Consider the following 26,534-nt stretch of genomic DNA (forward strand, 5'->3'; position numbering starts at 1 on the left):
TGAGGGCCCACTGCTGACGTCTGCACACTGAGTAATGTCATCAGATTTCCTGGTGGTGGTTATTTTGGGGGGGCAGTGGTAAGTAGTTGTCCGGCTCTGCTGGGACACTGCTCGACAGAGGTCCTGAGAGCCGGATATACCCCGTAGACAGGATGTAAGGTTAAAATGCAGTCTAGTGAAGTAAATAAAGTAAGTGTTTGGTGGCAAAATAGAGTTGCTGAAACATTAATATTTTAAAATGATATCGTTAAAATTATATGGAAGCAAAATTAGTAATTTTAACAAAATCTATAGCTTCTTTTATTTCTTAAAATGAATGCAGTGGTGAGTTATTTTTGTAAGTTGAGATCATAAAGTTATACTGTCCTTTCTCTGTGAAAGTTATTTCACCCACTTTTGGTGCGGACCGTGTGCTCAGTTGCTTTCCCGGGAGGGATAAGGCTTTGCCCTGAGCCGTTTACACTTTTATCTTGTCCCTCGGCTTGTAATCAGCTCTCTACATACATGTGTGTGCGCGTGCGCGTGCGCGTGCGCGTACACACGCATGTATTTTTTTAAACATGCTAGTCGTTACCATATTTTTAAATTTTATTAATTATTACCCTTTATTTTTTTCCTCTTGGTTTCCTTAAGTTTGTACTGTTGACTTTCTCAAACTTCGTGACTTAGCTCAGTAAATGTACTTAATTCTTGTTTGGTGACAGAAGGCTTTAAGGCTATGAATCTTGCCTCTCAGTAAAATTTAGCAGTATCCCGTAAGTTCCATTACATGGTATTCTCATTTTTACTATTTTCCGGGTAATCTGTAGGTATAATTTGCATTTCCCTCTCTGACCCAGCAATTACAAGTTAATATTTAAAAATTTTTCAGGGCAGCGGTGTTTGTTGATTTTGCTTAAGCTCATGTTTTTAATTTCTGGTTTGATGGCATTATGGTTGAAGAATAAAAATGGTACTATTTTTACTTTTAGCAGTGTGTTTTTAAAGTTTTCTCTGTGACCTAGTGTATTATATGTTTTTACACTAGTCATAAATATTTCTTTTTCTCCTTTGAGACTTTTTTGTCTACCTGACCCTTCAGAGCCAATTTCATGAGTATCCTCTGTCAGAGGCTACCGCTCCCCACTCACGTAGGGGACCCAAGTACTGCCTCGCTCCTGCCTCATCTTGGGCAGTGGCAGCGGGCTTCCTGCTCATGAGTTTTCTGCTTTCTCCTATGAAACTGTCCCCCATGCTGTAGAAAGTTAGCGAAATGATTTTCCTTCTCTTTCTTTGTCCTGTCATTTTCTTCCTGCTTTCTCCTGAGTAGGTCCACTGCATTCTCCAAGCAGTCGGTCTATATCCTTCCTTGTACTTTCTTTCATTCATTCCTTTAAACTTTGTAAAAACTGACAGAGAACTCTTTGTTCAGATTGGTTTCTCTTAGTCCCTCTTGCTTTCCCTCTGAGTGCACCGTGAGCGTATGATTGTATAGAGCAGACCTCTCTTTGAAGACTCTCCTGGCCTCCTTGGATCATCTGAGGACTGCTGGCTTTGGCATCAGCTGCGCCCCTCGCTATGAGGCTGGCCTGCAGCTACACAGTGCAGGGGGGTAGATAGTGCTGGGGGAGGTCTCTTCTCCGCAGCCTCCTGCCCTGTCACAGAGTCCCCCTCAGTCTTAGGTCTGGAATAGTAGCGGCCCTCATTCTTATGATTTCGAGAGATGAAATTGTTACAAAGCAGATCAGAAACTAGGCTGGTGGGCACCTGGGTGGCTCCGTTGGTTAAGCGACTGCCTTCGGCTCAGGTCATGATCCTGGAGTCCCCAGATCGAGTCCCACATCGGGCTCCCTGCTCAGTGGGGGGTCTGCCTCTCCCTCTGACCCTCTTCCCTCTCGTGCTCTCTCTCATTCTCTCTCTCTCTCAAATAAATAAATAAAATCTTTTAAAAAGAGAAAAAAGAAAAGAAACTCGGCTGGTGTCCCATGGTTGGCAGGCATCACATTCTAGCAGTGAGAAATAAATATGGACTTTCTCCATCACTGAGCAAGCTTTGTTTCATTTGTTAACTAGGGGATAGATTGCTACTTGAGGGGAGACATGGGAGGTGGGCAGTCAGGTAGGAAATATCTTGTGGGAAAGCTTATAGATCTAGGTCTTTCACTGCAGATTTTTTTTTGCCATGGAATCATACCACCACCCAGAGGCCTGGGGATCCCTTCAGTACATACAGTGGTTCTGGAAAAATTGCAGAAATTTGTCTTCTTCTCTGAGTAGCAACTCGGTGCCAGCATCCATCACTCAGAGCTGTATTTCAGTCCTGTATTCTTCCTCCCCTGGGCTCCCTTATGCGGTGCACAGACTGCCCAAACCTTCCAGTGGCCCTGGCTTTTCAGTGAAATCCCAGCTGCCACTTGCTGACTCTGTGGCCTTAAACAAGGTACTTGGAACCTCAGTTTTCCAACCATAAACCTCTCTGTGTTACTATAAAGATCGAGCAAGATAACACACGTTCAGCAATTAGCATGATGCCCAGTATACACTAAGCCCCTCCATTGGTGCTATGATTATTATTACTCATTGGGATTTGGTTATGACATTGTATTTATCTGTGTCGTTTTAGTGCTAAGTTCTCAAATAGATAAGCAATTATTGATAAACGTTGTGCTCCTCTGTAAAATGCTCTGATGTCGCATGATTCTAACTGCTAGATTTCATTATGTGTGTGCCATTCTTGAAGTAAGTTTTCATGGTCCATCAGGAAAAAGACAGAAGGAATCAGTGTTCATTCAGTGTCTGGTTTGGGGGGGCCCTTTATATTGTAAACTCATTTGATCTTTGTAACAAATGAGAAACGGCTGAGGAAGGTTGAGTAATTCACTTAAAGTCATACACAGCTAGGAAGAGCAGAGCCAGGGTCAGATTCATTTTATTTCTCCCTCCCTACTCGGCACCTTTCCTGAGGGTTAGAAGGAGATCCCCGGGATTCTGTGTAATAACTATTGATGTAATTTTTCTCTGGAGTAAAAATCTCACTTTCATCTGTGACACTGATTAGAGAAATTTTAAAGTGAGCTTATCTTTAAAATATATATATATATTTAAGCATACCTTTTTCTTTTCTTTTTTTAATTTTTTATTGTTATGTTAATCACCATACATTACATCATTAGTTTTTGATGTAGTGTTCCATGATTCATTGTTTGTTCATAACACCCAGTGCTCCATGCAGAACGTGCCCTCTTTAATACCCATCACCAGGCTAACCCATCCCCCCACCCCTCCCCTCTAGAACCCTCAGTTTGTTTTTCAGAGTCCATCGTCTCTCATGGTTTGTCTCCCCCTCCGACTTACTCCCCTTCATTCTTCCCCTCCTGCTATCTTCTTCTTTTTCTTTTTTCTTAACATATAAGCATACCTTTTTCTTACAGGTAGCAGCAGCTGATGTGCAGTTTGGCCCCATGAGATTTCATCCAGATCAACTCCAGGTAATAATAAGCCATACTGTAATTTTTACATATTGATTTTCTTTAAAGAGGGGGAGGGAGAGGGCCTAACAGTGAAAACAGTTTTCTATTTTAGATAATAGTATTGGATCAATGGTAAATTCCTGAAGCTGATAATAGTACTCTAGTTATACAAGAGAATGTACTTTTCTTGGACACACATGTGTGTGCACCCTACTTTGAAAGGTTCAGCAATAAAGAAAAGAATGTGCATAATTGGGGGGGGGGAGAGCAAAGGGAGCAAAATCTTAACAATTGATGAAAACAGAAGGGTCCACTAACGTTCATTGCACTCACAGCTTTTATGTAGGTTTGAAATTTTCCAGTATAAAAAAGCAAAAGCATGGTCTTTTCTGTGTTGCTGAATATGCTCTATCAGAAAATATTTAAATGATCAAATCCAAAATATTAGACAACATAAGCTTTTGAAATTGAGCTCCAAAGTTATTTGGAACTTCCTGCACATAAACCATGTCTCCTGTTAGGACTGGCAGAAGTGTGCATCTGTGGTGGTTGTGCACTTGGGTAAACTTAGAGGAGCTAAGCCTTGGGGGACAGGGTCTCCGTCAGCTTTGCAGTCTTGCTCACAGGCTGCCCACCTCCACCTTACCAGTGTTGCCCTCATGAATCCATCTGGGTCTGAAGGGACAGAGCGGTGTGCTTTTGACCCAGACCTGGCCGGGGGTGGGGGTGGGGGTGACTGGCTGGAGAGGCGAGAGGCAGCAGGTGCAGGCCTCACCTGATCCAGGCCAGGCTCCGGGACAGCAAGCCATCATCCTGGGCCCGGGGCACAGCTGTCACCCCGTGAGCCTGGTGCTGTGCCTGTGTTGCTTAACTGACGGTGTTCTTTATTTTGTCATTTGCTATCAATGAGAACTTTCTTAATTGATTTTTATTGAAATGCAGTTGACCCACAATATTATATTGGTTTCAGGTGTACAACAGAGTCATTCAACATCTATACACATTAGGAAGTGACCATCACTATATCTCTAGCTATCATGTGTCACCATATAATGTTGTTACATATGGTTAACTATATTCCCCCTGCCATACCTTGTAACCCCAGGTCGTATATATTTTATGACTGGAAGTTCACCTTTATTTATTTATTTATTTATTTACTTACTTACTTACTTACTTACTTACTTACTTACTTACTTACTTGAGAGCAGGGGTCAGGGGGCTTGGGGGAGGGGCAGAGGGAGAGGGAGAGAGAGAATCTTAAGTAGACCCCAGCTGGAGCCCGATGCGGGGCTGGATCTCACAACCCTGAGATCATGACCTCAGCCAAAATCAAGAGTTGGATGCTTAACTGACTGAGCCATCCAGGCATCCTTGGAAGTTTACCTTTTAAAAATCACTTTCCCCTAAGACAAATACCATATGATTTAACTTACATGTGGAATCTAAAAAAATAAACCACCACCAACAACAGAAGCAGGAGCAGACTTATAGAGAACAATCTGGTGATTTCCAGACGGAAGGGAGGTTGAGGGATTACCTACCTGGTTATGAGGTATTATATTTTGGTCTGCTTGAAATCTTATCATCAAAGTAATTTCTTTTAACTTGGAGGAATTACAGAAAATCTCGAGTCAAAACATTTAATACATTATTTAAAATTTTAAGTATTCGGGGCAGCTTGGTGGCTCAATCAGTTAAGCATCTGCCTTCAGCTCAGGTCATGATCTCGGCATCCTGGGATTGAGCCCCACATCAGGCTCCCTGTTCAGGAGGGAGTCTGCTTCTGCCTCTCCCTCTGCCTCTGCCCCCCACTCGTGCTCCCGCTCTCTCTCTCTCTCTCTCTCTCTCTCTCTCTCTCTCTCTCTCGCTCTCTCAAATAAATAAATAAAATCTTTTTAAAAAATAAAGTTTTAAGTATTCTAAAAGTTTGACTAAAATAGTTTCAGTTTTTGCCATCCAAGGACTTGTCTAGTTAACTTACTGTTAACTAAAATAAGTATTTGTGTGTCATAATTGAAATAATTTTAAGATAAAATGCTTAATCAAGCTTTTGTTGAGTTCTGCCAGTGGTCTTATTAGCAAAAGAATAAGTATATGACCCATGCACTTGGACTTCCAGACAAGAGCAGATAAAATAGCACTAATTTGGGGGAGCTGAGTGATAATCTCCCTGAGTTACATGTAGGAGGATTTCTGTCAACAGATTGTTATGTTCACATCTGTGTACTTGCCTTGAAAACACTTGGGAATTTTCTGTGGCATGTTAAGAAATTGCCGTTCTGACAACTTTTTTTAAGAAAGTGTTCGCACTTTTTTGATTCAGGTACTTTTAGTGTTTACCAAAGAAGATAACCAGTGTAATGGATTCTGCAGGGCCTGTGAAAAAGCAGGGTTTAAGTGCACAGTTACCAAGGAGGCTCAGGCTGTTCTTGCCTGTTTCCTGGACAAACATCATGACATCATCATCATAGACCACAGAAACCCCCGGCAGCTGGACGCAGAGGCACTGTGCAGGTGAGCCTGGGACGCAGGCCTAAGTAGCCCCACTGGCGTGTGTGACAGTAAGAGCAGCCCAGAAATACACCAGGTTAAATTCACTGTCTTCTAATTTGCCTTCTTTGCACGTAAAATAAGTAAGACATAAGGACATCATTATTTCTAGGACTGATCTTCCTCTGTTTTGTTTTACTTTGCTTTGCTTAAAACGGTAAAAAAAAAAAAAATTAAGGGTTAAAATGAAACCCAATCTGTAACTAACTACAACCGTCACCTGCATGTTACTGCAACAGGAGCTAATAAAATTTTCCAGATGTTTTTAAAGTTATAAAAAATTGAAAACTGTCTTCTAATGTTAGGCGAATGTGCCTTGTTTATAGTACTTGCAGAATATCAAAACATGTGAACTGGGTTGCTTAATAGGAGGTTTTAAAGAAGTATAGATTGTCATGTGTGCATGTCCTCTACTAAGTTCCCACCTCCGACATCCAGCCTCTGTTGGGGGGGGCGGTTCCCAAGGGAAAGCTCTGAGCTGCAGAAGTTCTCTTTCTTGATGAGCCCAACTTAATCCCCTTTCCCATATTTGCTGCATTCAAGGGCAGGAATGGTCTTTCCTGGGTGGAGCATATCCTCACTGGTCTTGGCGGCTCCTAACAGTGAGGTTTCATGTTCCAGCCCCGTCAGGGCTGCTTCCTCTGAGTGTCCTCTTACAGGCAGTAGCCCTTGTAAGTGTGGTTCCAGAACCGAAAATCTCAGCCCAGGTTTGGATGGGCCAGTGAAGGGTAAGCAGAAGAGCCATCCCCCCTAGGCTGTCCAGGGAGAAGATGATTACAAATGCAGCCCCTGAGCATGTTCCTTTCCTGAGGGCTGTGTCACGGCCTTGGCCAAGAATCTCTGGTTTTTCTTGCTAGCTGTGTTTTACCACATCACCTCCATCTTGTTGGCTGAGGGTGTGTGTGTGTTGTGTGTTGGGGCGGGGAGGGTCCTTGTGCCATAGTTAGTGAGTTTTCTAGAGGCAAGAGTAGGCCCTGATTTAGTTTCCTAAGGCACTTTCATCTCGATCCTGGTTGTGCCTGGTTTACCTCCATCCCTTTAAGGGAACCTGCACACTGTGGAGTGTTCCTTCGAGGAGTCATTCCAGGCTTTCCCTCCTGAACTTGTTCACGTGCTCTCTATCCTTCTGCTGACTTACACAGTTCATGAGGCCTTAGCCCTGGCAGAGCTCTGTCCTTTCCTTCCTCTTGCTTTTGGGATACCTAATCAACACCACCTGTGAAGGGTTTTCCATCAGTTGCTGACTTATCTAAACAACCAGCATTCGTCTGTATCTCTCTACTGGGGACATTTGGAACTCCTCACACTCCTTATCAGATGCCTTGCTGAAGGCCAAATATTCTGTGTCTGTGATATTTCCAAATCCACTGGTTGAGGAACACTGCTTTGCAAGTCTTCTCAGTTCTGGGCACTGTCTTTGGCACTAGAGCTCCACAGGTAAATAAGACATGGTTCTTGCCTCTGAAGAGCTACTGTTCTAGTTGGCAGCGCAAGTGAGTGATTTCAGTACAGGCTCCAAGTGCCCATGAGGAGGTATATGCTAAGTGCTGCAGGTGCCTGTGTTGGGGAGAGCTGCACAGAGGACATTTGGGTTGAGTCCTAGAGGATGAGTAAGAGTTTTGAAAGAAAGAAAGGTGGGAAAACCATTCCAGGCAGAGGGAGCAGCATGTGCAGGAAGAGGCAGGTATACCAGGCTTCTCTGCTTGGTATTGATGGGTCCTGGGCTGGGCAGGCATGGGACGTGGCTCTGGCGAAGGCTGGAGGAGCAGCCTGGAGCCCCGTCATGAGGGCCTTAGGTGCTGAGCCACAGGCTTGGAGTTCAGCCTGTAGGCAGTTGAGACACTGAGATGGTCTGTGCAGGGGCACATCAGGAGCAGGTGGAAGGTGAGCGGCTGCCGGCTAGAGAGTGGAGGAGAAGGGCAGGCGGGGCCGGGGCACGTCAGTCAGCTGTGAGGCTGTTGGAGGCCGTCTTGTGCTGATTACAGTGCCGCCTCCCTGCTTCCTGTCGAGAAACCCATGAAGCTAACAGACAAAAGCTGACCACAGCAATTAAGAAGCCAAAGATAAGCTGATAGTTATATCAGAAGCTGGGAGAGCAGAAGGCGGCCAGGATTCCCACTTTATCTCTTGTACGGTGGGGCCTAATGAAGACCCTCTCCTGAAACGTCCTCCACATACTTCAGTCTCTGAAGCTGAAGTACCAAATGAACCTAAAGGAAGGAGATGGAAAGAGGCTCTGCTTTGCTGCCACGGTCGTGCTGAGCCTGGGACGCTGGAGTTGTGCTGACCAGAGAAACAGACGACTCTGCCTTAGCTGAGCGCCAGAGCCCTGCCCGCAGCCCCCCAGTCCCTGCTGCCTCCTCATTCTCTACTTTCTTGTCCCCTGGGATCCCCAAGACCTAGAGCAGAGGGAGATGGACAGAGACCTGGGTTTTTCTACCATGTTGTGAGGAATGGCAGAAGCCTAAGGAGTGTGAGAGCAGTCCTTCACGTGTTACAGTTTCAGAACAGCAGAGTGCATCAGTTCTCAGGTTTAGTTAGCGGAGAGAGCCAGCCGGGAGTGCACTGTGTGCAGCTCACCTCTGCCGGCCTGCTGGCCGTGCTCTCTGAGCAGGAACTCGCATCTGCTGACTTGATCTGCAGGCCCAGACCGAAGAGGAGGAGGGCCGCCCATGCCGAGGGCCTAGCAAAGGTGTGCAAGGGAGGCTTCTGTGACCCTCTCTGCTGCAGGCTCCCGACGGGGTTGATCTTGCTTCCCTTCAAGGATGAATGACCAGGATAAAGGTCTGTAAAAAGCTGCCAGATAACAGAGGGGAAAGAACAGCCTTAAAGACTAAGAAAATGATTCACCACAAGAAAGTGCCTTCTGAGTGCCTAGGGTACTCAAAAGAAATGAAGAACTGTTCCTTTGTGCACCAGGAGCAGGGCTCTGTCATGAAAGGGAAGACTTGATAAAGGGAGGTGAAGGAAATAAAGCCCTGCATGGGACCCCAGAGGGCACCAGCAGAATTAGATCTAGGTTGAATGCAGGAGCAAGACTCAACTCGGGTGCCGGACACCTTCAACCATCTCTGGATTCACCTCGGTCTGCGACTCTTTTTTCCACTGTAAATTCCATTCTTTTCCATCCAAAACTCATTCCACACGGCGGAGGGAACAGTGGTGAAGTACAAGTAATGGAGTTGTTGTAAAATGTGACTCAACTGAAGGGCGTTGCCGGGCTCTTGGAGTAAGCCTCCGTCCCCTGGCCTTTCTTCCGGAGTTGTGTTGAGACCATCATCAGATTTATTTGTAGTTGCCAGTGTGTCTGGAGAATGGTAGTTGCCCCCTATACCTACCTCTACTCTTTCCTAATAACAGAATTTTTAGTGTTTAGCTGGGCCTCTGGCCACCTAGAAAATGCACGCATTCCCCAGCTTTTCTTGCAGCTGGCCCGTGGGAATGTCCTGTGCATCTTCTGGAAAGTATTCTGCTGTCTAGAATGTGGGTGTTGTGGCTTAGAGTGTAGCCTCCGTCTTGGACCACGAGGAAGAAACCCTGTGGAGGCAAGAATCGGGAAACCTGGAAGGAGTCAGGCTCCTGATGCTGCCGTGTGCCGTCACAGCCTTGGACCGCATGCCTCTGCGCGTCTTTTATGTGGAAGAAGAATCTTGCTTAAGCCACTATTGTGTGGAATTTTCTCTTATGCACAAACCTGGTGCTAACCAGCCAGCGTTGCTGTGAGAGCTTCCCAGAGTGCTCACACGGTCTTTCAGAATCTCGTGCTAGAGATTCGTGCCCTCTCTTTTCTCTGACTTCTCGAAACCTGCCTTCCTAACGTCTGGGTATACATTTTGATGATGCCAAGTCATTTCTTTCTTCATTTTACTGAATCTGAAGTAAAGGGTATGTTTTGTTTTTTTTTCCAACCCAGTTTCCTTACATTTCTATTTTCTAGTCTGTTCTTCCCCCTTATGGACCAGAAAAAGTCAGGAGTACACCTCTGCCTTTTCATCCAGTGTTAGCCCTCCTTTGCGGGTATCAACTTGCTTCCGGGTAAACATGGCCTTCCCTTCTGCTTTGTCCTTTGCCCAGTGCCCACCCTCATTCCTGTGTCCCGAGTAAGTCATCCAAAATGATTTCCTGAGTGTATCCGCACAGTTACCTGCCTGCTATTTATACCACTCAGATCTCTGTTTTTCTTCTAAAAAGATGAGAACTGGTTTGAGATAGCTGACTGCATACTTAAGTTTGCCTTTTTCTTTCTTGAGATCTTTATGATACGACAGAAATATGAACACAAGAATAAGTACGGTGCCCTCAGAAGTCACGGAAATACTGTTTGTGGGCGCCTGTCTCTCCCCGGGTAAGGTCAGTGCTAGGCTCAGTAGCAGCCCACAGTTTTGAGAAGTGAGCTGGCCTTGTCTGTGTGAGTGTCCGCTGTGCCAGTCACCCTTCCACGCTAGGACAGCCCTCCCCGTGGCCCCACTCCAGGCAGGTGAGTGCGGCTCTTCTCCAGGCAGGGAGGCCCTGGGGGAACCGGGCACTGGCACCTGTCGGCAGATCCGCAGTGACCTGTTGGGAGGGCTCTTCCAGTACAGCATCCTTGTGGTTGGCCTCCCCTGATATGGACAGGCAGGCAGGAGCTGGAGGAATGGACCGGACACTAGGGAAAGCAGCAACACGGAGAGAGAGGTGGGAGCTGCGCGGCCCATGAGAGCGACTGGCTCATCCCTGGAGCTGCGCATCCATCCCTGAGCCACTTCTGTTCCCCACATCCAGTCTGCGCCTGTCGTGAGACCCAACCTTGAGAAAATGAAGCCCTAGTGCTGTGAGGCAGGGCTGCGCCAGGGGGGACACAGCCACGCCGTTCGTTTAGACATCGTCTGGCTGCTTTCACGCTACAGTGGCAGAGTGGAGTGGTTGTGACAGAGTCTGCCTGGCTCACAAAGCCTGAAACACTTGCCATCTGGCCCTTTACAGAAAAAGTTTGCCAAACTGAGGTACCCATTGTGTATGCTGAATTGACGTCCTCTGATGGGTCTGGGAAGGCTACATTATGTACCATCCTTGGGAGAATTGAGAAAGAGTCACGCAGATGATTCTCTGTGTTCTGTGACTCAGAAGTGGTTCTGTTTCTTGAACTAACAGAACGGAAGTCATGCAGTAAGTCTTAGCTGCTCTCTGTCCCATCCCCGACACATTCTCTAGGAGGCCAGCACACTTCTGACATGGCTGGGGCCGTCTGGGAAAGGTCGCTCCGTTCTCTTGCTGGAGCCACCGTCCTGCGTGAGTGTCTTCCTTTCAGCCCAGGGCTGCCTTCCCCCTCTTCCTGTGGCAAGGCTCTGAAACTCCTCCGGAGTCCTGCATGCCACCGCCCCCCGCCCCGGTCCAGGGTAGGGTGAGCTGCCGTACATCTCCAGTGGAGCCATTCCTCCTCCTCCTGCTCTCCTGGGTCGCGTTGACTTCTACCCTGTCTGAGCTCCTGGCTGGGTTTTCGTTCCTGGGAAGGGGTGAATGCACTCTCGGTGGGAGCCTCGTACCCCACGGGAGATTTCAGTGGGGCAGCGTCCCCCACGTCTCCTGACCAGTCTGCCATTCTTACCTGTTTCTGTCAGGTGGCGATTCTCTTCTTTCTGATGGGTTAGAATATCTTGCATTTCCTAGTTTTGAATTTCTGTTGCTACTGCTTTTGCCTACCTAGGAACTCTTTGTTTATACAGCTTAGGAAGCTGACCTTTGGGCTTTGTCCCCACTGTAACTGTGGCCATCAGCTTGCAGTAACACACATGTACTCACATTTCCCTTTGGCAGGGAGAGACAGATAACCCCAGTCACGTAAGCCCAAGGTAAGGAACGTTCTCCACCTGAGGCCGCTTGGATTAACAAAAGCCACAATGAGTAGCAGGCTCACCGTCTCAGCCAGCTGTTAGGTTTGCCCTCCATGAGCGTTAGGATTACTTGTCTGCTGAGTGGAGCTTGTGCCCTGGAGGGAGGAAGATCAAGTAGCCGAGAAGGTAAATCCAGAGTATGACTTGCTCCCTCTTCTACCTCTCCCCAACTTTAATTGTTCTACCAAGATTGAGTGTATTTACATATTTTTTAAAGAATTGCTTTACATTTATTTAAAAAATTTTTTTTTTTAAAGGTCTATTAGATCATCAAAACTCTCTGAAAACACAGTTATTATTGGTGTAGTACGCAGGTAAGCTCTCATTTTTTTTGATGTTGAAGTTCAGGTGTCAATGTTAAGCTTGCTCTTAGCAGGGGCCTAAGAGCTTGTAGGTGTGACTCTTTTTAGTTTAGCATTTTCTTCTTATTTTCTTTCACTTCACCAGTTAACTCCCTGGTGGGAGTTTCTGCTCTCATGTGGGGTTTGGGATTTTGGACTGCCATTCACTTTAGAAATAGGCAAACCATGAGAGACTTCCATTCCTAAAAGTACAAATGTTATCCAGGGATGCCTCCCAAGGGCTTTCTGACTCCCAAGTATCTACAAAGCTTTGATTCATATATAAACGGGGGAAATTGGAGGTAAGCAAAGAAGAGAAATATGTTAGGAGAAGGGCAGTATTCAAATGTTATTTAGCTTATATACTTTTGTAGATAGAAGAAAGGATTCTTTGTCCTTTAAACTTTTTTCCAGAGCTTTCAGGGGAGAAAAGACTTTTTTTTTTTTTTTTAAGAAATGCAAGTAGAAGAAAATGGGGAAGAATTTAAATTAAAATTTTTACATATCAAATAGGTATGTGGTTACTTCTGTATTCTGGCTGTTAGTGCAGAATCTCCATATTTCAAGCATTGCCAGAAAGTGACATTCAGAACTAAAACAGAAAACTATTTTCAATTTTACACTTCTGGTTGGTATATTAATCGAATTCATCAAAAGGTATTTAACATATGATCGTCCTAGTATTACATAAATTAGTGAAAAGTTAGCGGTGAGCTGTAATTGATAAAAACGGTCTCTAACCCTTTACTATGTTCTTTTGAAGGACGGATAGAGAAGAGTCATCTGTGATGCCCCTCATTGCTGCTGGCTTTACAAGGGTTTGTACCCACTTCTTTGTTATGCAGTATAATTCAGCCTGAGAAATTACATTTTATCTCTGTTGAGAGCCAGCAAAAGTTTTGAATTCATTTGAAGAAAAAACTTTGTTGTCCTTGTGCTGTTACAGTGTAGTTTAACTTTAGAACTTGGTAATCTTAATAATCTACAACATTTTACGTTTTTGCTCTCTCAAAATTATGCCTGCCAAAGTCATCTAAACGTCATAAAATCTCCTTTAATGGCATACTCATTAAGAGTTATGCCACACGAGATGTTGTTGTAACGCTGACATGTATACGTGCAACTTGAAAGGCAGCAAGGATTCTGGAAATGAGGCAGCCCAAACATGACTCCCTCTCCATCCTCAGCACCGATCTGTTGGTTTTCCCTAAGCCAAAAGGCTTCTAAAGGCTTTGGTCAGCTGGTTGCCAGTGAGCCTTGGGAGTCACAATGGAGAGAATTTATGTAAGGCTGATCCTGGGGCAGATTTGTGGCCTAAATTTATATCTGGGAGGTAGTCAAGACACCCCAAGCCACAAATTTAGTTTAAAGTGGTTCTAGGTGGTAGGTCGTATTCCTGGGTACCTGGCAGAAGCGAATACAGGTCTTCTCCAGAGCAAGACACCTTTATTTCTGGCCTCAGAGAATCTCTGCAAGTAATCGCTCAAAGGCAGCAGGCAGCATTGCACGGAAGCTGACCCGGCCACAGATGAGGCATTGCAAGTGAGAGCTAGTGGGAGAAGGACAGCAAGAACACCCTCACGGCCCACAGGCACCAGAATCATCAGACTTGAATTATAAAGGGGTTATGCTTATTATATGTAAAGAATAAAAGACAAGCTTGCAAATGTCTGCAAGAAATGGGAAAACTATAAAAAGTGACACAGCCAATTCTAGGCAGAACATAAGTGAATTTTGAGAAATGACCACATTATAACTGAAAATTTTAAAACGTAGTGGGTCTGAAGAAATTATCCAGCATGTAACACAGAGATTCAATAATAGAAAATAAGGGAGGTTAAGAAGTGTGGAGGATAGAGTGTAGAGTTCAGCGTATATGTAACTGGAGTTCCAGGAGGACAGGAGAGAGAATGGGGCAGAGTGATGTTTGAAGAGAATTTTCCAGAACTGATGAAAGACTATAGTCCACAGATTCAGAAATTCCAGCAAATCCAAAGAAGAGTAAATAAAAAGAAGACACATCATAGTGAAAATCTCACCAGAAGAAAAAGATGACCTTCAGAAGAAGGATGACTAACGGTTAGCCTCTCAGCAGTGATAAATGGAAAATAGGAAACAGTGGGATCGTACTCTGAATGGGATGAAATAACTGCTCACCTAGAGCGGTAACGCCAGCAGGAAGATTTTCAAGGAGGAGGCTGACACACTTTCAGCAATGTGGAAATGGAAAGAGTTGGTACGGGGTGTGCTTCAAGCAGAAGGAGGTGATTCCCAAGTGAAAGTCTTGGAAATGCAAGAAGGAATGAAGCCAGAAATTGCTGAACATGGGGGTAAATATAAGCACACAGTTACAGTATAAAACAGTCCTAGTAATGTGTAGTCTGATTAGAGATGACAGCAGGAGCAGGGTGCACAGCCGAGTCCTTGTTAACCTTTCAGGGCATAAAATTCAGAGTCCTGTTTCCCCAAGTGTCCTTCTGAGGCAAAGAATTGAGAAAGGACCCCACTGATACAACAGATGAACTCGAACAGAAACTTGAAGAGGAGGGAGGAGGGATGACGTAGAGGGAAGTGGGGAGCTGCGAACCTGCCGTGCACACATGCCCGCCTGCCACCTCCCCATCTCTGCGGCCTGCCCTTCCACCCACGCGCGTGCACGAATAACCTGCAGTAGAGCTTTGTTTATAGTTAGAGGACGTACGAAATGTAAGTCGAATATGATCTCTATCTATCTAGGCGTCATGTTAGACCTAAAAGGAAAAACAGAGGGGACACACCAAAAGAAAAATTTGAATAGGTCTTTAAATGCTAGACTCTCTTAGCAAACATAGGCGTTTTCAAGTTTTGTGGGGAGGAGGTGGAGGTAAAAGCATTCTCAGGGCTTTATCTAGCAAACGGAGGGTGGGGGCAGAGCAGGCAATGAAAGTATTCCGAAGTGTTCATCTGGGAAATGTGCAGACAGAACATTTGTTCTCTGGGAGGTAGTAGATTCTGGGGGTGATTGGCATCTTATTTTCAAATAGTAGTAGAGGAATCTGTGTCGGCCTTTGAGATCAGTGAGAAGGAAGGTAACCATTAATAGAAAAGTTTAACAAACCTTCCAAATTCACAAGAGGAACTGTGAAATTTATAGCAACTTGGTCAAACTGGCTGACGAGGAAGAAGCAGCAGCAGTGTGAAACCAGTCTTGAAGACACAGCAAGATAGAAGGAGTAAAATCAAATGCATGTGGATGGACTAATTTCTCCCATTTTTTAAAAGATATGCTGCTGGACTGGGTTATGAAGTATAGTTATATGACATTTCTAAGACAAAGTGATAAAAGCTTAGTAATAAATGAACAAAGGTAGCAAGTAAATGCAGACAAAAAGGGCACAGAAATTCCAATAATAATACGGAGCTTACACACGCACAGTGTTATCCAGTAACACGGAGCTTACACACGCACAGTTATATAAAAAGCACACATTAGAATATTATTGGTTTTGTGGTTCCCCCCCCTTTTTTTTAACAACCCCCAAAACATACACCCATATCAACACCTGCCCCCATTGCCTCACCTCCAGGAATCCATACTAAGTTGTCTGAGAACAGCCCAAGTCAGCCAGTGTGAAGGTGAGTGTTCCTGTAAGTACAGAGTCTGGGGTGCGAAGCTGTGGATCACCTCTTGCTGGTGGATCCTAGGTCATGCCCGACCTCCAACCTACTGGGCAAAGCATTCACACAAGGAGAACTGCCCCAGCTAACTTTGAAAATCTTTATGTTATTATTTTGAGCTTCAAAACTGGCTATTTTTAAAAATTGTTTTTTAGCAAGGACCTCTGAAGCTTCCACTTTCTAGTGAAACTTGGGGATAGATGATGTGCCCTCCTTGGATTCTTTGCTTACTGACAGCCACCAGAAGACATGAAGCTTTATGTTTGTATGAGGTCTCTTTGAAAGGGCATAGTTGGGTGCTGGGAGTTCCCCACAAGGCAGCACCCTGGCACAGCTGTGTGGACTGGAGAGAGCATCCTGGGAGAAGGGATAGCACACCTCAGTCCTTCTATTTTCTTAGTATAATCGAGCTATCATGAAGCTGCCTTGAAAATGCAAGAGCGGCTGATGCACACATTCTCCGCCCTCTCACCCACACACTCAGTCAAGGGGTCCTCTGAAGCCTTTGCTAGAACCACTCTCGGATGCATGTCCCCAAGTACAGAAGCTTTAAAGTAGTCATTGTAGAGAGACATGACCTGGCAAATAAGGAGGGAGCAGCAGGCTCACCATTATGTAGATGATGAATTCAAGTGGATGGCCAGTCCTCAGAGACCACAAGTGAAAACTAATCTTCCTTTAAGCAGAGTCCCGTACCTTCACGTACCAACAGGATACTGAGGTGACAGAGGGCACGGTGACTCTCCCAAGTCCCATGGCTGGTAGGCAGTGGTGCCAACGCCTGAGTCAGCCCTAGACCTAAAAGCCAACCCTGCAGTGGGGTCTCTGGTCTTGAGCGGGCAGTCAACTATTTTATGAGTTAGCGCCATCGTTCAGGATTTCAGGATGGATGGAGACCTGCTTGCTTCCTCAGTTGGACCTGGTGGCAGCCAAGCATTTGCTGACTAACATCTGAAAGGTTCAGGCTTGGTGTATCTCAGTGCTGATTGTGCGTGAGAATCCCCTGAAAAGCTTCCTTAGAGAGTCTCTTTCAGGTGGTGTTGGGAGGGACCTGCACATTGGTATTAGTTTGTAAGATTGCAGGTAATTCTAATAGCAGCCCAGGGTTGAGAACCACCAGGTGGGGCCCAGCAAGGTGGGCGTGATAAAGGCTCTGGGAAAGCAAGGTTGAGTCAGCTCAGGAGTCCATAGGATTTGTGGCCTGGCCCCCCTGGTGGGATGGGGTAGGGAGAGGAGGCTAGCTGCTGTCAAAGGAGTAGGAGCGGCACAGCTGATTACCAAGCGTCCCTGGACCTGGTGCCCTTCTCTGCCCTCCATGCCTCGTGGAATCTTTGGGACATACTTGGAGAAGGGCTGGGAAGACTGGATGTTCCGAAGCAGAGCAGAAGTAGCGAGGGAGGGGCAGAAAGCAGGGGCAAGATGTTCTATATTGGGTCCCATGTGCTTATTTTGTAATTTCGATGTCTGCCTTTGGAGTAAAGAAGTTTGGATATACACATTCATACCCAGTGAAAAATCTGGTTGCGTGCCTGGGAGGCCATTTATAAATTCACACGTCTCCACATCCCAGGATCTCACCTGCAGAGCTGGTGAGGCCAGGCAGGCCCTTGGACAGCGCCAGTCCCCACCCCCTTGTCTGCTGGCAGTGGCACAAGCGCTGTGCCCAGGAATCTCTCCCTGTTCCTGCCCGGTCAGCAGTAGGCGCCCTTGCGGGTGGACGGCCTTCTCCAGGGTTCTGTGGAGTCGGGGCTGACCAGGAACGGAGGGCTGGGCCAGCGCCCTCCTCCTCTCTCAGTAGGTGAGAGCTTGTAGGCCTGGCACCTCTCTGACTTCTGTGAGAGAAGGCCTATGTGTTGGCCTGTAGGTTAGGGACCACCATGCCCATGGCCAGCCATCCTTGCCTTCCGCCCTCCCCTCCCAGGGACACAGCAGTCTGCGGGTAGAGAGCCTTTGCCCACCGCCTCACCCGGTTCTCGTGGTCACCCACGGTGGCTACGAGCAGGACAGCCTTGTTCTGCAAGTGGGGAAGCCAGCCCAGGAGGGCTGGGGGCCTCATTTAGGGCCATACGGTTTGTAGGGCACGAACCTGGGGCTGGGTCGTTAGCTTGCTTGACACTCAGACAAGATCCTGATCACTGTTTAAATGGGGGGCTATTCACCTTCATTGTGGCAAAGGCAAGAGCTCTCTGAGGGGCCCGTGTTGCAGATCGGTCTGGTGTTGGCTTGGAGGTGGTGGCCCGTAGAGGCCCTGCGCTGCCTCTTCGGCCTCAGCCACCTCCTCTCCGTTAGAGCATCAGCCATGCATTGCGCAAGTGAAAGCGAGCACTGGTCATAGAAATAGGGGTGAGTCAATGTTCCCAGATATTTCTTCTGCCTGAATGGAACCATGTGACAGAACACAGTGAGTTCTGAGATGTCTTTGTGGAATCCATAATTTGGCGGTGGAATGGGTCCACGCTTCTCAGAACTGCGTAATTTGCTTTGTGGTGCGGTACTTCCTTTATGTAAATGTTATTATACGAGGTAGTCATTGTCCACAGCAGTAAGAGCTGCTGGGCAAAGCCATGGCTCTGCCAGCACCTCTCACATGGAGGGCCATCCTTTGATGGCTTGGTTGAGCTGTGATTAGAGGTGAGTGTAGAAAAATATCGCCCGAGTGGGGGTTGTCTTTGTGAAATACTGGTGCAAAGAGAAGTGCAAGCATGTGTTTGCTTACTGTGAGCTCGAACAGCTGTAAGGAGGACGGCACACTGTGCTTGAATAAGGGAATATCCTCTGGAAGTTAATATAAATAGGACTTTGATACATTTCTTCCTTCTACATATTCTAGCCTCCGATAGTGACATGCAGACAACCAAAATCCTCTTACCTCAAACAAAGCATTCTTAAGCCCTGCCTTCTTAAAAGTTAATTTGGTACCCACAGGTTTTCATCTCTCAGTTCTTGTTTATCACTAAAGATGATGTATTTTTTAGATTTCGGTTACCCGCTTGAAAAGTCTGTTGAAAAGAGTTATTTTTATTGATAGACATATTAATTTAAAGATGCACATTTGTTTATCCACAACAACTCCCTTCTCTTTGTAGAGGTATGTGGAAAACCCCAGCCTCATGGCCTGTTACAATGAACTGCTCCAGCTGGAGTTCGGAGAGGTGCGGTCCCAGCTAAAACTCAGGTAATTAATCCCGCCACTTCTGTAACGCCCACGTCACACCACACAGGGCAGCTTTGCAAGTGAGGTCTTGGGTTGTGGCTCTTTAGGCTCTAACTGACCTCCTGCTGAAATGGAAGGGGGTGGTGACCTGGCAACGCTCCTGATCCAGACTCTTGGCGTCTGCCTGGGTGTCTAGCAAGTGGTTACTTTAGTGATGGGAGACTCACACTTAAAGATGGGGTTCCAAACGAATCATAAATGAAAAAGCAGGCTGTAAAAGTATATACTGAATTATCTGTTTAGTTTTTTACGGGAAAAAAAAAAACTTGTATACATACACCCAACCTATTAATACTAGTTATCTTGGCTAGGTGACATGTTTTCTTCTCCACAGGTAAGCATTTTATAGTTTGCTCCTGAGCAACAGTTTTTTGTTTTTTGTTTTTTTTTTTTTTTTAAGTGAAATGAGTAGAAACCTAGTTCCTCGTACAATAGGAAAAGCAAAAAATTAGTAAAATTATATGAGTTTGACAGAAGGAGAAAAAAATCAGCAGCTCTTTGTCATCCTAGGTTTCCTCCGTGAGTGGTCTGCTGTTCTTTAATATTTCCAGGGATCAAGGGGAGAATGAAATCACTCTTTATATGCCCAGGGCAGAGATAAGGGGGTCAGGCCTTGGAGGAGGAAGATTAGTAGGGACCACCAGCACAGCGTTCCCCATGCAGGCAAGGAAAGTACTTCACAGACCAAAGGAAATGAAGGTTGAGGTAGCAGAGAAGTTCTGGCGAGCAGACATGTTTCAAGGCTAGTAAAGTGTCCAAAAGTTTTGTTGCTGGATTTTGCCAGGAAACTGAGGTGGATGGCTGCCTTGAGGCCTGCTCCTCCGTCACTCCGGATGCAGGCTGACTGCAGCATCCCTCCAGTGAACTAGGCTACCGACCACTCTGAGATTGTAAAGCGGGATTTTGGAGCAGTCAGTGATGCTAGAGCTTATTTGGTCCCGTCAGGATGCAGCAGCTGACACCCAGGGAGATTAAGTGCGTTAGATCTGAGACCTTACAAGCAGCACACAGCACAGGGAATCCTTCAGGTTGTAATCAGCCTTTTCCAAACTGCAGTCATTGTCTCTCCTCCAAATCTAACTGTAACTTCGGACCTTTTCTTCCTGAATACCTTAGCTTAGTGAATACAGCATTATCTCCCCTGTGGTCCTAGACTGAAACCACTGTGTCTCCTTCACACAGCCCTCACCAGTCATTCACCCAGTCCTGTTGATTTTGCTTCCTGAGTATCTGTGGAATATGCCCACTTATCTCCCTCTTTAGGCCACTCTTTTCTCTTACCTGGATTATTGAACCATCAGTTAGTCTCCCTACATCTTTCTTGACTCCTCCTTGTCATTGTCCACACCACAGTAACATGCACCTCCACTTGTGTGTCGGCTCTGCACCTCCCCATTGCCATTTTTTATTGTTATGTTAATCACCATACATTACATCATTAGTTTTTGATGTAGTGCTCCATGATTCATTGTGCATAACACCCAGTGCTCCATGCAGCACGTGCCCCCTTGAATACCCATCACCAGGCTAACCCATCCTCCCACCCTCCTCCCCTCTAGAACCCTCAGTTTGTTTTTCAGAGTCCATCATCTCACATGGTTCGTCTCCCCCTCTGACTTACTCCCCTTCATTCTTCCTCTCCTGTTATCTTCTTCTTTTTCTTTTCTCTTAAAATATGTTGCGTTATTTGTTTCAGAAGTACAGATCTGCGACTCAACAGTCTTGCACAATTCACAGCGCTCACCGTAGCACATACCCTCCCCAATGTCTATCACCCAGCCACCCCATCCCTCCCACCCCCCACCACTCCAGCAACCCTCAGTTTGTTTCCTGAGATTAAGAATTCCTCATATCAGTGAGGCCATATGACACATGTCTTTCTCTGATTGACTTATTTCACTCAGCATAACACCCTCTAGTTCCATCCACGTCGTTGCAAATGGCAAGATCTCATTCCTTTTGATCGCTGCATAATATTCCATTGTGTATATATACCACATCTTCTTTATCCATTCATCTGTCGATGGACATCTTGGCTCTTTCCACAGTTTGGCTATTGTGGACATTGCTGCTATAAACATTGGGGTGCACGTACCCCTTCGGATCCCTACATTTGTATCTTTGGGGTAAATACCCAGTAGTGCAATTGCTGGATCGTATGGTAGCTCTATTTTCAACTCTTTGAGGAACCTCCATACTGTTTTCCAGAGGGGTTGCACCAGCTTGCATTCCCACCAACAGTGTAGGCGGGTTCCCCTTTCTCCACATCCCCGCCAACATCTGTCGTTTCCTGACTTGTTAATTTTAGCCATTCTGACTGGTATGAGGTGGTATCTCATTGAGGTTTTGATTTGGATTTCCCTGATGCCGAGCGATGTTGAGCACTTTTTCATGTGTCTGTTGGCCATTTGGATGTCTTTGGAAAAAGGTCTGTTCATGTCTTCTGCCCATTTCTTGATTGGATTATTTGTTCTTTGGGTGTTGAGTTTGATAAGTTCTTTGTAGATTTTGGATACTAGCCCTTTATCTGATATGTCATTTGCAGATATTTTCTCCCATTCTGTCCGTTGTCTTTTGGTTTTGTGGACTGTTTCTTTTGCTGTGCAAAAGCTTTTTATCTTGATGAAATCCCACTAGTTCATTTCTGCCCTTGCTTCCCTTGCCTTTGGCGATGTTTCTAGGAAGAAGTTGCTGCGGCTGAGGTCGAAGAGGTTGCTACCTGTGTTCGCCTTTAGGATTTTGATGGACTCCTGTCTCACGTTTAGGTCTTTCAACCATTTGGAGTCTATTTTTGTGTGTGGTGTAAGGAAATGATCCAGTTTCATTCTTCTGCATGTGGCTGTCCAATTTTCCCAACACCATTTGTTGAAGAGACTGTCTTTTTGCCATTGGACATTCTTTCCTGCTTTGTCAAAGATAAGTTGACCATAGAGTTGAGGGTCCATTTCTGGGCTCTCGATTCTGTCCCATTGATCTATGTGTCTGTCTTTGTGCCAGTACCATACTGTCTTGATGATGACAGCTTTGTAATAGAGCTGGAAGTCCGGAATTGTGATGCCACCAGCTTTGCTTTTCTTTTTCAATATTCCTCTGGCTATTCGGGGTCTCTTCTGGTTCCATACAAATTTTAGGATTATTTGTTCCATTTCTTTGAAAAAAGTGGACGGTATTTTGATGGGGATTGCATTGAATGTGTAGATTGCTCTAGGTAGCATTGACATCTTCACAATGTTGCTTCTCCCAATCCATGAGCATGGAACGTTTTTCCATTTCTTTGTGTCTTCTTCAATTTCTTTCATGAGTATTTTATAGTTTTCTGAGTACAGATCCTTTGCCTCTTTGGTTAAATTTATTCCTAGGTATCTTATGGTTTGGGGTGCAATTGTAAATGGGATCGACTCCTTGATTTGTCTCTCTTCTGTCTTGTTGTTGGTGTATAGGAATGCCACTGATTTCTGTGCATTGATTTTATATCCTGCTACTTGACTGAATTCCTGCATGAGTTCTAGCAGTTTTGGGGTGGAGTCTTTTGGGTTTTCCACATACAGTATCATATCATCTGCAGAGAGTGAGAGTTTGACTTCCTCTTTGCCGATTTGGATGCCTTTGATTTCTTTTTGTTGTCTGATGGCTGTGGCTAGGACTTCTAATACCATGTTGAATAGCAGTGGTGATAGTGGACATCCCTGCCGCATTCCTGACCTTAGGGGAAAAGCTCTCAGCTTTTCCCCATTGAGAATGATATTTGCTGTAGGTTTTTCATAGATGGCTTTTATGATATTGAGGTATGTACCCTCTATCCCTATACTCGGAAGAGTTTTGATCAAGAAAGGATGCTGTACTTTGTCAAATGCTTTTTCTGCATCTATTGAGAGGATCATATGATTCTTGTTCTTTCTTTTGTTAATGTATTGTATCACGTTGATTGATTTGCAGATGTTGAACCATCCTTGCAGCCCAGGGATAAATCCCACTTGGCCGTGGTGAATAATCCTTTTAATGTACTGATGGATTCTATTGGCTAGTATTTTGGTGAGAATTTTTGCATCCATGTTCATCAAGGATATTGGTCTGTAATTCTCCTTTTTGATGGGGTCTTTGTCTGGTTTTGGGATCAAGGTAATGCTGGCCTCATAAAATGAGTTTGGAAGTTTTCCTTCCATTTCTATTTTTTGGAACAGTTTCAGGAGAATAGGTATTAATTCTTCTTTAAATGTCTGAAAGAATTCCCCTGGGAAGCCATCTGGCCCCAGGCTTTTGGTTCTTGGGAGATTTTTGATGACTGCTTCAATTTCCTTAGTGGTTATAGGTCTGTTCAGGTTTTCTATTTCTTCCTGGTTCAATTTTGGTAGTTGATACATCTCTAGGAATGCACCCATTTCTTCCAGGTTATCTAATTTGCTGGCATAGAGTTGCTCATAATATGTTCTTAGAATTGTTTGTAGTTCTTTGTTGTTGGTTGTGATCTCTCCTCTTTCATTCATGATTTTGTTGATTTGGGTCATTTCTCTTTTCTTTTTGATAAGTCTGGCCAGGGGTTTATCAATCTTGTTAATTCTTTCAAAGAACCAGCTCCTAGTTTCGTTGATCTGTTCTACTGTTCTTTTGGTTTCTAGTTTATTGATTTCTGCTCTGATCTTTATTATTTCTCTTCTCCTGCTGGGTTTAGGCTTTATTTGCTGTTCTTTCTCCAGCTCCTTTAGGTGTAGGGTTAGATTGTGTATTTGAGACCTTTCTTGTTTGTTGAGAAAGGCTTGTATTGCTATATACTTTCCTCTCAGGACTGCCTTTGCTGTATCCCAAAGATTTTGAACAGTTGTGTTTTCATTTTCATTGGTTTCCATGAATTTTTTAAATTCTTCTTTATTTCCTGGTTGACCCATTCATTCTTTAGTAGGATGCTCTTTAGCCTCCATGGATTTGAGTTCTTTCCGACTTTCCTCTTGTGATTGAGTTCTAGTTTCAAAGCATTGTGGTCTGAAAACATGCAGGGAATGATCCCAATCTTTTGGTACCGGTTGAGACCTGATTTGTGACCTAGGATGTGATCAGTTCTGGAGAATGTTCCATGGGCACTAGAGAAGAATGTGTATTCCGTTGCTTTGGGATGGAATGTTCTGAGTATGTTTGTGAAGTCCATTTGGTCCAGTGTGTCATTTAAAGTCTTTATTTCCTTGTTGATCTTTTGCTTAGAGGATCTGTCCATTTCAGTCAGGGGGGTGTTAAAGTCCCCCACTATTATTGTATTGTTGTCAATGTGTTTCTTTGCTTTTGTTATTAATTGCCTTATATAATTGGCTGCTCCCATGTTAGGGGCATACATATTTACAATTGTTAGATCTTCTTGTTGGATAGACCCTTTAAGTAGGATATAGTGTCCTTCCTCATCTCTTATTACAGTCTTTGTTTCAAAATCTAATTTGTCTGATATAAGGATTGCCACCCCAGCTTTCTTTTGGTGTCCATTAGCATGATAAATGGTTTTCCACCCCCTCACTTTCAATGTGGGGGTGTCTTTGGGTCTAAAATGAGTCTCTTGCAGACAGCATATTGATGGGTCTTGTTTTTGAATCCAATCTGATAGCCTGTGTCTTTTGATTGGGGCATTTAGCCCATTTACATTCAGGGTAACTATTGAAAGGTATGAATTTAGTGCCACTGTATTGCCTGTAAGGTGGCTGTTACTGTATATTGTCTCTGTTCCTCTCTGATCTATGCTGCTTTTAGGCTCTCTCTTTGCTTAGAGGACCCTTTTCAATATTTCTTGGAGGGCTGGTTTCGTGTTTGCAAATTCCTTTAGTTTTTGTTTGTCCTGGAAGCTTTTGATCTCTCCTTCTATTTTCAATGACAGCCTAGCTGGATATAGTATTCTTGGCTGCATATTTTTCTCATTTAGTGCTCTGAAGATATCTTGCCAGTCCTTTCTGGCCTGCCAGGTCTCTGTGGATAGGTCTGTTGCCAGTCTAATATTTCTACCATTGTAGGTTACATATCTCTTCTCCCGAACTGCTTTCAGAATTTTCTCTTTGTCTCTGAGACTTGTAAGTTTTACTATTAGATGTCAGGGTGTTGACCTATTATTATTGATTTTGAGAGGGGTTCTCTGTGCCTCCTGGATTTTGATGCCTGTTTCCTTCCCCACATTAGGGAAGTTCTCTGCTATTATTTGCTCCAATATACCTTCTGCCCCCCCCTCTCTTTCTTCTTCTTCTGGGATCCCAATTATTCTAATGTTGTTTCGTCTTATCGTATCACTTATCTCTCAAGTTCTGCCCTCCTGATCCTGTAGTTGTTTATCTCTCTTTTTCTCAGCCTCTTTATTTTCCATCATTTGGTCTTCTATATCACTGATTCTCTCTTCTGCCTCATTTATCCTAGCAGTTAGTGCCCCCATTTTTGATTGCACCTCATCAGGAGCCTTTTTGATTTCGACTTGGTTAGATTTTAGTTCTTTTATTTCTCCAGAAAGGGTTTCTCTAATAACTTCCATGCTTTTTTCAAGCCCAGCTAGTATTTTTAAAGTCATGATTCTGAACTCTAGGTCCGACATCGTACTAATGTTCGTATTGAGTAGGTCCCTGGCTGACGGTACTACTTGTTGTTCTTTTTGCTGAGGTGATTTTTTTCGTCTTGTCATTTTGTCCAGAGGAGAATAGATGAATGAGAGAACAAAATGCTACAGGTTAACAATGTCCCCAGCAAATATACTGTATACAAATCAGAAAAGACCTGAAACCAGGGGAAAAGAAAGGGAAAGAAAGAAAAAAGAAAGAGAAAAAAAGAAAAAGAAAAAAAAGATAAAAACAAAAACAGAACAATACAAAAAAAGCAGAATATGATCAAATATGATCAGGCTAGTGCATAGATCAGTGCCACACACTAGATTTTGGGCATATTTTGGTCTGTTAGAAAAATGTGCCTCCTAAAATTTTAAAGGACGAAAGACATATATGTACAAAATAAGGGTCGATACAATGAAGGGATGGAAGATGACTGTAAAGATGAAAGTTATAAAAGATTTTATAAAAGAAATTGATAAGTTGTTTGAAAAAAGAAAGAAGATTAAAAAAAAAAAAGGGAGAAAATGTGGTCAGGCAGGAGACTAGAACAAAGCCATACACTAGTGATTTAGGGTATATTTTGATCTGTTAGAAGAAACTGTATCTCAAAATTTTAAAGAGAGAACAACTTATAAATATATGCCAAAAATAAGGGTAGCTACTATGAAGGGATAAAATATATGACTCTAAAGATGAAAAATAAAAAATGTTTGTTTTAAAAAAGGGATCGATAAGATGTTGGTTGAAAAAGGGAAAAAGAAAAATTAAAAAAAAATTAAAAAAATTAACTTTGATGAACTAATGAATCATGGTAAAAAAAAAAAAAAGCCGTGAATTCTATGTGTAGTATTCCCCTAGCGCTGGAGTTCTCCCGTTCTCCTTGATCGGTA

The 26,534-nt window shown here is 44.4% G+C and overlaps 1 protein-coding gene across 4 annotated transcripts in view; it reads left to right on the forward strand.

Annotated features, from left to right (window-relative positions):
* PDE8A (phosphodiesterase 8A) overlaps positions 1 to 26,534 on the forward strand; it is a 157,231-nt gene that overhangs the window by 71,953 nt on the left and 58,744 nt on the right. For 3 of the 4 annotated variants that reach the window (XM_027569015.2, XM_027569012.2, XM_027569014.2), the window contains exons 2-6: positions 3,411 to 3,467; positions 5,776 to 5,966; positions 12,130 to 12,186; positions 12,977 to 13,031; positions 18,957 to 19,045. In XM_027569015.2, coding sequence (XP_027424816.1) covers positions 3,441 to 3,467; positions 5,776 to 5,966; positions 12,130 to 12,186; positions 12,977 to 13,031; positions 18,957 to 19,045 — 419 coding nt within the window. In that variant the 5' untranslated portion in view covers positions 3,411 to 3,440. Of the gene's footprint in view, positions 1 to 3,410; positions 3,468 to 5,775; positions 5,967 to 12,129; positions 12,187 to 12,976; positions 13,032 to 15,779; positions 15,829 to 18,956; positions 19,046 to 26,534 lie in introns of those variants that run through there. The other variant, XM_027569016.2, reaches the window with a different exon arrangement.

Source organism: Zalophus californianus, chromosome 6 (assembly GCF_009762305.2).
Source record: "Zalophus californianus isolate mZalCal1 chromosome 6, mZalCal1.pri.v2, whole genome shotgun sequence".
Classification (NCBI taxonomy): Eukaryota; Metazoa; Chordata; class Mammalia; order Carnivora; family Otariidae; genus Zalophus; species Zalophus californianus.